This window comes from Cnephaeus nilssonii (genome assembly GCF_951640355.1).
Source record: "Cnephaeus nilssonii genome assembly, chromosome: X".
Taxonomy (NCBI): Eukaryota; Metazoa; Chordata; class Mammalia; order Chiroptera; family Vespertilionidae; genus Cnephaeus; species Cnephaeus nilssonii.
Genome location: NC_137071.1, coordinates 35,210,943 through 35,226,864, shown reverse-complemented (window position 1 = coordinate 35,226,864; position 15,922 = coordinate 35,210,943). Strand labels below are relative to the sequence as shown.

The window sequence follows — 15,922 nt, the reverse complement described above, 5'->3', positions numbered from 1 at the left end:
TTAAAAAGTTTGAGGACCCCTGATCTAGGATATATAAGTGTTAACATAAGAAAACATTCAAACCTGTAAAGAATTTTGTGAGTTTATTTGAGCCAAATTGTCGATAGTTGCCGAGAAGCAGAATCTAAACATATTGAAATAGTGCTCCGGAGAATGGTGCTTTTTTACCTTATTTTATACATTACAATCAAAAGAGGAGATGTAAGTGGGTGATAGATTAGGGAGCTGGGAAAAAGCAAAGCAGGGGAAACTTCTGGGATTGGATAAAAAGTAAAATGATAGACACAACATATTTCTTTTACGTAGGTGGGTGCAGGATAGTTAACAGTCAACAATTAACTTAATAACAATGAGGGTATTTGTGGTCTCTGCAGAGTGGTGTCTGTGCTGTGAGGGGTCCGGGGGAAAAAAGAAAAATTACTTTGACATTCTAACGATATGTTATCATAGATTCAAAAAGACAATAGGCTCAGTTAAGGTAAAGATTGACCTTTGTCAGGGAAGACACCAGCTTAGGACATGACTACCCACCATTACTGCTTTTAGTTAAAGTTTTAATTTCAGACCATCCTTTGTGGTTACTTTAGGTCTTTGAGTTTGCAAGACCGCCACGCATGCCTTCCCTTGAGCTAGCCAGGTTAGCATGTGGCCCCCTTCCGTCTACATAAGAAACCCAATAGATAAATGGAAAAAGGATATAACTAAGTAGGTCCCTGGAAGAAAAGTCCAAATGGCTATCAAATATGTAAAGATTCGCCGAAACCGGTTTGGCTCAGTGGATAGAGCGTCAGCCTGCAGACTGAAGGGTCCCAGGTTCGATTCCGGTCAAGGGCATGTACCTTGGTTGCGGGCACAGCCCCGTTGCGGGGTGTGCAGGAGGCAGCTGATCGATGTTTCTCTCTCATCGATGTTTCTAGCTCTCTATCCCTCTCTCTTCCTCTCTGTAGAAAATCAATAAAATATATAAAAAAATATGTAAAGATTCTAAAAAATCACAAATATTCAGAAATCTATATAAATAAAAATGTAAATGTTCGTTTGTTCAAAATCTTAAATCTCCGAAAGTTCTTCACCAATTGCTTTGAAATTTTGACACAACGTTGCATTCGAATACGCGTGTGTTTTTATATACCTTATACCTACTATTATATAGATGTCACACCTGTGACAGGTAAAAGCATGCTTTTTTGAAAAACAGCACCATCTGTTGGACGTAAAAGCAACACACGCTATATTAAATATTTTACGATTCCATTTCAATGTTTCCAATTTACGATCCATTTACGATTTCCAAATTTCCAATTTTACGATTCCATTTCAATATTGATAATGATTGAAGATTTTTGCTTAGAAATCACGAACAAAGCTCTCAATCAATTGGGAATGCCATCACCGAATCCATCTGCTGCTGCTTCGTTCGATGTAGAATTGCGTCGTGAACAAAATTACAACACGGGTGATCTTTTGTCGTATGTGCAATAAAATATTCCTAAGCTAACGCTTGAGCAAAAACTAAGGTGACCAGATTTTAACATTGGTAAAGCGGGACACTATTGACCCGGGGGGGGGGGGGGGGGTTCTTGATTAAAAATTTGGTCTATATGGAGCAACAAAAATTTTCATAGAATGCAAAAATAGTATTGTAATATATTTTTTAAAATTTCAACATAAGTACAATTTACAAATATAATAAATAAAATATTATGTATAGTACTAGAGGCCCGGTGCACGAAATTCATGCACGGGGGTCCCTCAGTCCAACCTGCACCCTCTACAATCCAGGAGCTCTCAGAGGATATCCTACTGATGGCTTAGGCCCACTCCCCATGGTTCTCTGCTCTCTGCGGGGCCTGGAGGTTTCCCTGCAGCCATGGAGATGAAGCCCCCATGCCCTGCTGTAGCTCTCTGCCTGCTGCCACCATGTGCCATGTGAAGGAAGCCCCAATGCCCTGCAGTGTGCTCTGTCTGCCAGGCCTGGGGGCTTCCCAGACACGGACACACTAAGGAAGCCCCCATGCCCTGTTGTCCAGGCTCTGTCTGCCCGGCCTGGGGGTGTTTCCACTGCCACTGCCCACTAAGGAAGCCCCCAAGCCCTGCTGTCTGGGCTCTGTCTGCCATGTCTGGGGACTTACCTGCCACTGCCCCACTAAGGAAGCCGCTATGCCCGGCTTTGCAGGGCCTGGTGGCTTCGCGGCTGCCGAGATCAGGAAGCCACCATGCCCTGCTCTGGTGGCACTGGAGTCTTCCAGATAGCCTCTGCGACCAAAGGGAAGGCGCCGGGCCCCGCTCCTCCGCCGGCTCCATGTGCGCGGGCCCCGGTGATCCGCCGCGGAGACCAACGGGGAGGTGCCGGTCCCCGCTCATAGGCCGGCTCCGTGTGCGCGGGGCGGGGCCGCTTCCCGATCGCCGCGGAGACCAACAGCAGGGCTGAGGGGACTGGGCGCCGCCATCTTGTGGGTATGGGGGCCGCCATTTTGTCGCGGAGTGACGCCTAATTTGCATATTACTCTATTATTATATAGGATTATTTTATTCTTTGGCATATTTCTCATTTGAGTGAATTTTTTTTAGTAGATTGCTGTCATTGTTTAAAAGGTCATGAATTTGCCGTAACGTAAGTCGTAAGTGTCACTTTCAAGGCCGGCGCTAGACTTTTTGCCGCCACTATAAAATATAAATAATACGAGTACTGTCTGCTAAATTCAAGAAAATTTATGTATTTATGAAATAAATTACTTACCTAAATTATCTGAATAGCTGATTTGTAATGACATCACTTGTTTAACTAGCTTACTAGCACGCAGTATGATGTGTATCGTCTGAGAGACAGTTACAAAATGTTTTCGTCGTTGCCAATCCCAAAAAATGCCATTGTTCATTAAGTCCAAACAATGGTGGTCGAATTCTAACAACTGATCAACAATGCGAACTTTGATAAGCAGTTCTCGATAATCAGTTCTCAACAATTATTTGTTATTATTAAAGTTTAACATTATAAAATTAACAAAAATAATATAAAACTCATATCCTGGCTAAATAGCCACATGGCCGCTGAAAACCGTATATTCCCTTCACGTTCCCCCGCCGTTCCCTAGCTTGTCGTGCATTCTTTCCAAAAATCGGGACTTTTTTAAAACGCCGCAGGATGCGGGACAAATTGTTAAAAATCGGGAGTGTCCCGCCAAAAGCGGGACATCTGGTCACCTTAGCAAAAAGGCATTTACGATCAAATAATGCAAACTGTCAATAACGGGGTTGGAGAAATCTTCTTAGATGTGCCAGGAGGAACTGGTAAAACATTCCTAATTAGATTGATTCTGGCAGCAATTCGATCCCAAAATGACATAGCCTTAGCTCTTGCGTTGTCCGGAATAGCTGCGACTTTGCTACCAGGTGGAAGAACTGCTCATTTCGCTTTGAAATTGCCATTGAACATGCAATTCATTGAAACTCCCACGTGCAACATTTCCAAAGCATTCGGCATGGCAAAAGTATTGCAGAAATGCAAACTTATTGTTTGGGATGAATGCACAATGGCGCACAAAAAATTGCCCGAGGCTCTTGATCGATCATTGCAAGATTTGCGTTGAGACATCAGACCATTTGGGAGCGCATTAATATTGCTTGCAGGAGATTTCAGGCAAACATTACCTGTAATTCCTTGATCGACACCAGCGGACGAAATAAATGCTTGCCTGAAATACTCTACTTTGTGGCGACATGTAAAGACGTTAAAATTAACTACAAATATGCATGTCCAGCTGCAAAACGATCGATCAGCTGAGATATTCTCACATCAATTGCTGGAAATTGGAAACGGAAAGGTGCCGGTTGATCTGACCTCGGGACAAATTTCATTGCCTCATAACTTTTGCAATTTAGTTATGTCAAAAGAAGAATTGGTTGAAAAAGTATTTCCCAATATTTAAACCAGTTAAGCATCATGATTGGCTGAGTGAACGAGCTATTCTTGGGGCCAAGAACAAAGACATCTACGAACTTAACAATATTATTCAGTCTAACATTCAAAACGAGGCAGTCACATACAAGTCCGTCGACACTGTTGTGGAAGCAGATGAAGCGGTTAATTATCCAACAGAATTTTTGAATTGACTCAATCTGTCAGGGATGCCACCACAGGTACTGCAATTGAAAATTGGTGTGCCAATTATCATGTTGCAAAATATCAACCAGCCAAAGCTTTGCAACGGCACGCGGCTTGCAGTAAAAAAATTAATGAGCAGCGTCGTAGAAGCAACAATCTTGACAGGACCTTTCAAAAGTGAAGATGTCCTAATTCCTCGCATTCCTATGATTCCAACAGATATGCCATTTCAATTTAAGAGATTGCAATTTCCAATTCGATTGGCGTTTGCAATCACCATCGACAAAGCTCAGGGCCAATCTTTAGAATTGTGTGGTTTAGATCTAGACACGGATTGCTTCTCACATGGACAATTATATGTTGCGTGTTCTAGAGTCGGCAAACTAGACAATCTCTATATCTGCACAGACAATGGAACAACAAAAAATATTGTACACCCACAAGCATTGTGAAATTTAACATATTAGAAATGTGCGCTTTCTCTTTTCTTTCTTTTCCATTTAACCAGACTGAGCCACAGCAACGTGTGGCCGGGTACAGCTAGTATGTCAATAAAGACAATGAGACATCACTTTAATACCACAAGAATTACAAAAATTATAAAAGAGCATAATACTGAAGGTTAATGATGTTGTAAGAAATAAGTGGCTTACTTTATAAAAGCTTTTTAAAGTCATGTTTTGTGATTCTATGCATTGTAATACTGTGGTGGTCATCCTTGCACCAAACCAAAAACTTCTCATTTTGGTTAGGTATACCATTTGTTCCTTAATGGATGCTTGTTTTGTGATTCTTATAATTACAAATAATAGTGCTAGAAAATGTCATATATTTTTGTGTGCATATGAAAATGTATATATACAAAAGAAGAAAACCCAATGCAACTATGCGATTTTCTTCCTTCTTATTGACTAGCAGTGTTCTTGACACAAGAAGCAACACAAAGGTGTACTGGTGTTGGCCTACAGTTAAAGCAAAAAGAAGAAAATAACCTTTTTTTTGAACTCCACAGTATACCAGGCATCAAGCTGGGCACTTTTATTTGTTTGTTTGTTTGTTTGTTTATTTGTTAAAATTTTACCTTTAAGAGAAGAATCAAGATGGTGGCATAGGTAAACACCTGTATTCGCTGCCTCCCACAACCACCTCAAAATTACAACTAAAATACAGAACAACCATCATTCAGAACTGCCTGAAAGCTGGATGAATGGAAGTTTTACAATTAGAGAAGTACAAAAGAAAGCACATTGAGACTGATGGGAGGGGCGGAGGTGCAGAATGGCCTGGTCTGACACCCACATGTGCCGTTTTTTTAATCAGGAAGGAGATTGCCTCTGTGGAGGCCACCTGTGAGGAGCAAGGGGTCCAAGCCCCACACCAGACCCTAGCCCAGGATTCCAGATGTAGGAAATGGACCTCTGAGATCCATCTCCAGCATGGTCGGCTTTTGATGGAATTTATTGAATTTCCCCCAGGGCAAACAGAATGTAAGGAGGAGGGAAGAGGAACAAAGAACTGTGCACTGTGGACCAACATCATGGTGGAAAACTCCGAGGCATATGCCTCAGCTATACAGGGTAGGTGGAGGCAGCTAGAAAGGCAACAGCCCATTTTTTTTTGAAATGGCCCAATGGGAGACAGCAAGACCTAAGCGACATATGAGGAAACAGGTGACCCAATAGTACTCAGCCAATGAGGAACTGGATGAGGGACTAAATAAATGGGCTATGCTCCCTGCACCAGGCATGCCTGCACAATAGGATGGATGCCCGTTTTTGAGAGTGTATTAAAAGTTGCATTTTCGCCATACTTCTGTCTCTGAGTCTGTCATTTGAGTTTGGACAGGTGACCCATTTCTCATACAGAGCTGGGAAGAGAAGTCTCCACAACTACAGGCTGTAAAAATCAGCAGGGATTGTGGCTGAGTGACATGAAGGCTGCTGGAGACCCATGTGTTCTATTTAAAGGGCCAGCACATGAACTTGATCTTTCTGAGCTCCAGCACCAGGTGGCTTTGGGGGACCCAGACACATAAAGGGAGGAACTGGATTGTCTGGCATTGGGGCAGGAACTTGGGGACAGCTTTCTCCCAGACAGGGGTGCTCACAGGGTTTATTCTGGGATCTCCTGCTGTCCCAAAGATGATTGGCAGCCATATCTGAGTCTCCATCTGCCTGGAGCACACTGTTTGCTCCACCCTGGGGATTCCCTGAGACTCCACCCCATACAAGTTGCAGCCCCACCCAAGTTCTTTTCAATATGAATGGCCTGTCCTGATTCAGGCTCAGACTTTCCTAAAATATTTCAAACAAGAGGCAGCTCATGACAGCATGCCCCAAACCTATCAATAAAAGGGCCAAGACTCAGCACTAGCATGAGCCTGCCTTCCTTTATGGCTGGGCTCTCCTGGGCCCCGTAAAGCCCAATTCAAATATTAGCCATCTGCAGATCCCTCTGTAACTCTTGCTGGGTAGCTCCTGGAAGTGGCTGACTTTTCACCTCCTGAGAGGCCCTAGAGCCAGTGCACCCAGTGGTCAGCTTCAGACCATAGCAGATTACAACCCTACCCATCCACAATCAACACACTCAAAAGGCAGACTCAGTGAGCACCAAAGCCCCACTGAAGCAAGTCCTGCTCCATAGGGGTCTTTCCTGCACTGCAGCTCTCCCACTGTAGTCTGAGCTGGTCCTCACAGCCAATTGGCCTGGAGGTCAATTCCTCCTTAGTGACGCCAACAGCAATCAAGGCTCAACTACAAGACTGTGCACACAGACCACACAGGGGCGCATCTAGAGTTCCCAGCTCAGATGACTGGGGAGGCTGAGCCACTGGGCCCTACAGGACACTTACTACACAAAGCCACGTTACCAATTCCAGGAGATATAGCAGCTCTATCTAATACATAGAAACAAACACAGGGAAGCAACTGAAATGGGGAGACAAAGAAACATGTCACAAATGAAAGAAATGGAAGAAAGCAAACTTGGATACAGAGTTCAAAACCATAGTTATAAGGTTACTCAAGGATCTTCATGAGTCTTTCAAGGATCTTGGTGAGAATGTCAAAGGCATGAAAAAGGACCAGTCAGAAATTAAGCATACACTAACTGAAATAAATAATAATTTATAGGAATTCAACAGTAGAGTAGAGGATTACATGAATCAAATAAATGATTTCGAATATGAGGAAGCAAAAAACACCCAATTTGAAGAACAAAAAGAAAATAGAATCCAAAAATATGAAGATAGTGTAAGGAGCCTCTGGGACAACTTTAAGCCTACCAATATGCGCATTATGGGAGTGCCAGAAAGAGAAGAGAGAGGGAAAGATATTGAAAACCTATTTGAATAAATTATGACAGAAAACTTCCCCTACCTGGTGAGGTAGACTTACAAGTCCAGAAAGCTCAGAAAGTCCCAAACAAGAGGAACCCAAAGAAGCCCACAGCAAGACACATCATAATTAAAATGCCAAAGGTTTAAGACAAAGAGAGAATCTTAAAAGCAGCAAGATAAAAGCAGTTAGTTACCTACAAGGGAGTGCCCATACAACTGTCAGCTGATTTCTCTACAAAAACTTTGCAGTCCATAAGGGAGTGGCAAGAAATGTTCAAAGTGATGAATAGCAAGTACGTACAACCAAGATTACTCTACCCAGCAAAGCTCTTATTTAGAATTGAGGGTCAAATAAAAAGCTTCATAGACAAGAAAAAAGCTAAAGGAGTTCATCACCACCAAACCAGCATTGCATGAAATGTTGAAGGGTATTCTTTAAGAAGAGGAAGAGGAGGAGGAGGAGGAAGAGAAGGAGGAGGAGGAAGGGGAGGAGGAGGAGGAAGAAGAAGAAGGAATAAAAAATATGAACAATAAAATGGTGATAAATACATATCTATCAACAATTTAATCTAAAAATCAAAATAAATAAACAAGAAATCTAATGAACAAAATAAACTGGTGAATAAAATAGAATCGGAGGCATGGGAGAATGGAACAGACTGACAAATCTCAGAGGGAAGTGGGGAGAGGGGGAAAGAGATTAACTAAAGATCTTCCTATGGACACAGACAGTAGGTTGGTGAAGACCTGGGGTGGGGTGGGAACTGGGTGAAGGGAGGCAATGGGGGGGGGAGGGTAAAGAGGGGCATCTTTAATTCTCTCAACAATAAATATTTTTTAAAATTGTATGCTCATTGTCAAAAGTATTATAGATATCCCCCTTTTCCAGCCATTGACCCCCCTCCTTCCCACTCCCTTCTGCTCCCCAAGCCTTCTCCACACTAAGGTCTGTATCCATGGGTTTTGAATATATGCACATAAATTCTTTGGTTAATCCCCGCCCCTTTCCTCTGAGAATCATGAGTCTGTTGACCTGGAGAGTATTATGCTAAGCATAATAAGCCAATCAGAGAAAGACAAATTTCACATGATCTCACTTAGATGTGTAATCTAATGAACAAAATAAACTGACAAACAAAATAGATCCAGAGGGGAAACCAAGATGGCGGCATAGATAAACACCTGAACTGCTGCCTCACACAACAACTTCAAAACTACAACTAAAAGGCAAAACGGACATCATCCAGAACCAAAGGAAGGCTGGCTGAGTGGAAATTCTACAACTAGAAGGAAAGAAAAAAGCAACTGAGACTCAGTGGAGCTGCGGAAATAAAGGCAGAGGTACAGAGGCACGCACACAGAGAGGACTGGCAACTGAGTATGCGGCTGTCTTTTTCAAGTGAGAGGGTGACACAAGCTCCCGACTGCTCTGAATTCCAGTTCCGGGTGAGACTCTGGGGACCCAGACTCATATGGAGAGAAACTGGACTGTCTGGCAGCGGGCAGAACTTGAGGGCGGCTTTCTCTCAGAGGTGCTTGCAGCGATTACCAAGGGACACTGAAACTCGGGGGCCTCATAGGGCAGGGCTGACGGGAAGCCATTGCTGTTTGCTCTGCCCTGAGACTCCGCCCCACCCCAGCTGTGCGTGGAGGCTTTTGCATATGAATGGCCTGGTCCTTTGACCTAACAGACTGCAGCTGAGTCAGTGAGACCCAGAACATCCAAAAGAAGGTCCAAGGCCCCACAGCAGCTTGCATTGCTTCACAGCTGGGCCTGATCTGGGCACCTCCAAAACCCAAAGAAGAAGAATCTGCAGATATCTCCGTAGCTCCTGCTGGGTGGCATCAGGCAGAGGCTAAATTAGCACCTCCTTGGAGATCCAAGAGCCAGTGTACCCAGGGGTCAGAGTAGGACCATCCAGATTACAGCTCCTCAGATCCATAAAGGACACACTCAGGGGGCAGACTCAGTGAGCACCAAAGCCCCACTGAAGCAAGTCTTGCCTCATAAGGGTGTCTCCAGCACAGAAGTTCTCCCATCGTAGACACAGCTGATCCTCACAGCGAAATGGCCTGGAGGTCAATTCCTCCCAGTGATGCCAACAACCATCAAGGCTTAACTACAACAAGACTGTGCACACATCTCACAAAAGGGTGCATCAAGAGTGTCCACCTCAGGTAACTGGGGAGGCTGAGCCACTGGGCCCTATAGGACACCTAGCACACAAAGCCACTCTATCAACTCAGGGAAGCAGCCAAAATGTGGAGACAAAGAAACAGATCACAAATGAAAGAAATGGAGGAAAGCAAATGACTGGATATAGAGTTCAACACCACAGCTATAAGGTTTTTCAAGAATTTTCTACAAAAGGCCGATAAATTTAGTGAGACCCTCGAGGATATGAAAAAGGACCAACTAGAAATTAAGCATACACTGACTGAAATAAAAAATAATATACAGAGATCCAACAGCAGACTAGAGGGTCGCAAGAATCAAGTCAAAGATTTGAAATTCAAAGAAGCAAAAAACACCCAACCGGAAAAGCAAAAAGAAAAAAGAATCCAAAAATATGAAGATAGTGTAAGGAGCCTCTGGGACAACTTTAAGCATTCCAACATCTGAATTATGGGGGTGCCAGAAGAAGAGAGAGAGCAAGATACTGAAAACCTATTTGAAGAAATAATGACAGAAAACTTCCCCCACCTGGTGAAAGAAATAAACTTACAAGTTCAGGAAGCACACAGAACCCCAAACAAAAGGAATCCAAAGAGGACCACACCAAGACACATCATAATTAAAATGCCAAGAGCAAAAGACAAAGAGAGAATATTAAAAGCAGCAAGAGAAAAACAGTTAGTTACCTACAAGGGAGCACCCATACGATTGTCAGCTGATTTCTCAACAGACACTATGGAGGCCAGATGGGAGTGGCAAGAAATAATCAAAGTGATGAACAGCAAGAACCTATAACCAAGAGTACTCTACCCAGCAAAGCTATCATTCAGAATTGAAGGTCAGATAAAGAGCTTCACAGATAAGAAAAAGCTAAAGGAGTTCATCACCACCAAAGCAGTATTATATGAAATGCTGAAAGGTATTCTTTAAGAAGAGGAAGAAGAAAAAGGTAAAGATGAAAATTATGAACAACAAATACATATCTATCAACAAGTGAAGCTAAAAATCAAGTGAATAAAAAATCTGATGAACAAAATAAACTGGTGAATATAATAGAATCAAGGGCATAGAAAGGGAGTGGACTGACAACTCTCTGGGGGAAATGGATGTGGGGAGTGTGGGAAGAGACTGGACAAAAATCGTACACCTATGGATGAGGACAGTGGGGGTGGGTGGGTAAGGGCAGAGGGTGGGGTGGGAACTGGGTGGAGGGGAGCTATGGGGGGGGGGAAAGAGGAACAATTGTAATAATCTGAACAATAAAGATTTATTTACAAAATAAAATAAAATTAGAAAAAAAGAGTTAACCTAAAAACAACAACAACAACAACAACAAAAACAAAACAAAAAAATACATCCAGAGAAGTGAAAGCATGCAAGAAGCTGGGTGCTTTAAGTTGTCTTGTTGGATCTGTACAACGTTATGAAGGAGTATTATTATCCCATTAGATGGATAAGGAAAGAAGTTCAGAGGGGTTAAAGAATTTGTCAAAGGCACAGGACTGGATCCCAGTTTTGTTTGGGCTGGTACTCTTTTTACTACAGTATCATGAGTGACTGTGGGAACAGGTTGATACTGTGAGGCAAGGCTGGAGAATACTTGTTCAGCACGCATCAGAAAGTAGACTGATAGACAGAGCTAAGTTTATTGTAGTTGTACTTTTTTTCTGATTACCAGGAATACCATATGCAAGTAAAAAATTTAATTGTTTGAGCGATGTAAATGCAAATTGTGGTAGAATGAGTGGCTTTAAAGCAGGACTCTGTATTCTTGTATTCATTCACATTAAGATATAGGTGACCTGCAAATTTTGTAAACCTTGTTGTCTCCGCCCCCACCCCTCCACCCCCCGCCCCATCATGGATGATTCTTTTAACTGGACTGAGATCCATAGACCCCAAAGTGCATTTCAAGTGGTGAAGTTTCAGGTATCAGCCCAAACAGCAAGGGAGGTGTTTTATTATGCATGGGTGAAAGGAGAGTTGGGGAACTTAATTCTCTAAATTAAATAAAATATTCAATTGCCTTCTCTGCATCCATGTGCTAACAATTTTTCCTTATAGGAGAAATAACACTGGTCTTTGCTGATGCACATGGAGATTCCTTTAGAAATGAATTTGTTTTGGAAGTTAACTTTGGGAGAATTTTTATTTCATTTTTTTTGAAGCAGCTATGATATATTGAGGAAGAAATTTAAACTAAACAACTTTCTTTTTTTCTTTGCAGCAAAGTCACATGGAACTACCATTCTTTAAAAAATGATATCATACATGTGAAGGGATTTTTTTCTAATGGTAACGCTGAGGCCTGGAGCTGACAAGATGGGCTTAGAGAACCTCCTGCCTCCTCAACAGATCTGTATCATTTTAATAGGATTTTCTCTGCTGTCTTTGGCAGAGACATACGGATTCAGTAAATGTGCACAATATGAATTGGACATTCACCATGTTTTCTGCATTCGGAAGAAGATCACCAACTTGACAGATGCCATTTGTGACATCCCTGGATACACTACTCACCTCAACCTGACACAAAACCAAATTGAGGTCCTTCCTCCCCATTGCTTCACTAATTTGTCTGCTCTGGTGGACTTGCGACTAGAGTGGAATTCCATTTGGAAGATTGAGGAGAGGGCCTTTTGGGGACTTGAAAATCTGACCCTTTTGAATTTAGTAGAAAATAAGATTCAAAGTGTGAACAACTCCTTTGAGGGCTTGTCCAATCTGGAAACTTTGCTCCTGAGCCATAATCAAATTACTAATATTCACAAAAATGCCTTTGTTACTCTTTTAAAATTAAAACACTTAAGTTTATCTAGAAATTTTATTACTAATATTTCCAATATTCTTGAAGCAGTTCAGCATCTTCCTCACCTAGAATACCTTGATCTCACTAACAATAGCATCATCTCTTTGGACCACAGTCCCAGGTTATTGGCCTCACTGACCCAGCTGAGCCTGCAGGGGAACAAGCTAATGGAATTAAATTTCTCTGCTTTGTCACTGCCTAATCTGACCACTCTGGATGTCTCTCAGAATAGCCGTGGAATCATCCAGAATGTAGCTCTGGAAACTTTACCCCAGCTGAGGAGCTTGAATCTAAGTGGAACATTGGTAAAACTGGAGATGCTTCCAACCAAACACCTGCAGAATCTAAGGGAAATGGACCTTAGTGCCCGGGAGTTTAGAGGTGGTCATTTAAACTTGAACAGTGTGTGTCACCTCCTCAGACACTTGCCCAGGTTACAGGTTTTGATTTTTAGAAAAAAGGCCACTGATGCAGGGGACATAAAACACCTTGCCAACTGTACCAGGCTTTTGTTCCTTGACCTGAGCCAAAATAATAATCTGGTTTACCTCAATGACAGTGAGTTCAATGCTATGCCCAGCCTTCAAAGGCTGAATCTAAATAAGTGCAAACTTTCCTTTGTCAGCAACCGGACCTGGAGTGTCCTCCAGAACTTGACAGCTCTAGATCTGTCAAACAACAAGTTTGAAAGATTTCCAGATTTTGCATTTTCACCCTTGAGATACCTACAATCTCTTTTCCTCTCTAGAAATCCCATCACAGAACTCAATGCTATGGCCTTCTATGGGCTGTATTATTTGAAGGAGCTCAACTTGGCTGGGTGCTGGATAGTGAAAATTGACAAATATGCCTTTGCTCAATTTCCAAATTTGGAGAGTTTAGACCTTGGTGACAACAATATTAGGATTCTAAAACGCAGAACTTTTCAGTTTCTGAAGAAACTCCAAGTTCTGATTCTCTCCCGGAACCGCCTGAATATTATAGAGAAGTATGCATTTTCTGGCCTCACTTATCTCTATAAACTTGACCTGGCATACAACATCTTGTCAAGTTTTGGGACAGGTGTTTTTTTGGGCCTTGAAAATCTAGAAGTTTTGGATCTCAGTTTTAATAAAATTACTTATGAAACCACTAGGACCTTGCTATCTCCTCCATTTATGAACCTCAAGTCTTTGAAACAACTCAACCTAGAAGGACAAATGCATGGGATTCAGGTTGTTCCAACCAACTTCTTCCAAGGACTGGATGGCTTGCAGGAGCTACTACTAGGCAAAAATTCCATGGTATTCTTGGACCATCTCCAATTTGACTCCCTTACTAATCTCACAAAGTTGGATATCTCAGGAACAAAATCTGGAGACCGAAGTCTCTATTTAAATATTTCCTTATTCCAAAAACTCAAAAGACTAAAAATGCTGCGCCTGGAAAACAACAACATTGAGTCACTGACTCCTGGCATGTTCTCTGGCTTAGAAAGCCTTCAGATCTTCTCTTTAAGATTCAACAACCTAAAAGTCATTAATCAAAGTCATCTGAAGAACCTGAAGTCGCTGATGTTCTTTGATATCTATGGGAATAAACTTCAGTGCAACTGTGACAATGTGTGGCTCAAGAACTGGTCAATAAACACAAAAAGTGTCCATATCCCTTATCTCCAGAGCTATCACTGTCAGCAGCCAAATACCCAGAATTTGTTGATAGATTTTGATGATGCTATGTGTAATTTTGATTTAGGAAAGGTTTACTTCCTCTGCTCCTTCACTCTCATCCTCACAACCATGGTTGTCTCTTGGTTCAGTGCCAAGATAACATCATCTCTAAGGTATGGGCTCTACATATTTCGAGCCTGGTTCCTGGCCAAGTGGCATAGGACAGAGAAGGAATTCATCTATGATGCCTTTGTCTCTTTCACTGCCACTGATGAACAGTGGGTATATGAAGAGCTTGTTCCAGCCCTAGAAGAAGGTGGGCAGCCCACCTTTAAGCTCTGTCTTCACCACCGGGACTTTGAGCCAGGTATAGATATCTTTGAGAACATACAGAATGCCATCAACACCAGCCGAAAAACTTTGTGTGTGGTAAGTAACCACTACCTGCGCAGTGAATGGTGCTGCCTTGAAGTACAGCTGGCCAGCATCAAGATGTTCTATGAGCATGAGGATGTTATTATCTTGATCTTCCTGGAAGAGATCCCAAACTATAAGTTATCCACCTACCACCGACTGAGGAAACTTGTGAACAGGCAGACATTTATCACTTGGCCAGACAGTGTACATGAGAGGCCACTCTTCTGGGCTCGTATTAGAAATGCATTGGGCAACAAATCTGTGGAGAACGACAATGCACAGCTAATTGTGACTGAATGACCAGAAGTCTATGTGACCTTAAATCTAATGTTGTCCAAGTTATGTATAGGCTGAGAGTGTGACTGAATGTACCTGCTGTGCAGGGAAAAGGACGAGCTGCTCATGACCATCAGACCTAGGGTAATTTGGTTAATGTCCATTGGGCAATTGGAAGAATGAAGGAGGGAGGGCTGCTTGAGGAAGCTTCAAGAACAGTGTCCCCACTCTAGGGGAATGGATATCTGGCAAATATATCTATTTTATTAAGGGGAAGACTTAGAAGACAAGTCGCCTGAAAGTATGGGGATCAGGAGAGCCCTCATATGTGCTTGAGAACATTGTTAAACTAATTTCTCCAAGTCAGTTTCTGTAAAGATAGATAGAATTGGCTCTCTTGCACACACTCTACTCCAGGGAGCTAGGCCATGCCATTCCCTTTCTCCTTCCCTTCCTCCACAGGCATATATCCCCCAACCACTAAGGGACCCCATGAGACTTGCAAACACGGCAGATTGGCTGCTGCAGCTTGTTCTGGGATAACCCTCTTAACCTGTCTCCAAGGCCCCCTTTTCTCTGACTTCCCAGTGAGCTAAAGAAGCCCAGCCATTTTCTCTCTTGACTGGCGTGCTCCTCGTTTGGAATGTAAGCAGCCTGGCCATTTTGTCTCACACTCTCTCAGCTGGCACATGCCTTTTTAGGAATGTATCTTCAATAAACCCCATTTTGCTTTACTTTTGTTTTTGTTGACCTTAAAATCTTTTCTGCATCAACTAAAAGAACTGAGGCCCTAGCCAGTAACCCCAGTCGGTAACATCTTTGTGGCGCTGCGACACCGATTGCACAAACCATAAGTCTTCTGGCCATAAGGCTGGAGAAAGGGCTATTTACTCTTCCTTCTTGTCCAGGATTGGGAAGGCAAGGCAGTAGTTCTAGTTAAAGGGGGATAATTGCCTTCAAGCAGAAAACTAAAGCAACTATGAGTGCCTGGGGATGACTTGGCACTGACGATACAAGGCACATCTTCCCTCCAGAGTGCAAGCAGACACTCTCAGGTGACTGAGGATCATTGTGGAGGTGTCTGAGGGCCTCCCTTGTGGTGTGCAAGGGCTTAATAAGGACTTCAGAATACAACTGTAATTAAACTTTGACC

At 42.7% G+C, this 15,922-nt stretch overlaps 1 protein-coding gene across 2 annotated transcripts in view; it reads left to right on the top strand.

The window, feature by feature from the left end:
• The window catches only part of LOC307095760 (toll-like receptor 13), a 41,729-nt gene extending 26,134 nt beyond the window's left edge, over positions 1 to 15,595 (top strand). For both annotated transcript variants that reach the window (XM_079765251.1, XM_079765250.1), the window contains one exon: positions 11,846 to 15,595. In XM_079765251.1, the coding sequence (XP_079621377.1) occupies positions 11,911 to 14,793 (2,883 nt within the window). In that variant the 5' untranslated portion in view covers positions 11,846 to 11,910 and the 3' untranslated portion in view covers positions 14,794 to 15,595. The remainder of the gene's footprint in view (positions 1 to 11,845) is intronic.
• Positions 15,596 to 15,922: the final 327 nt, after the last annotated feature.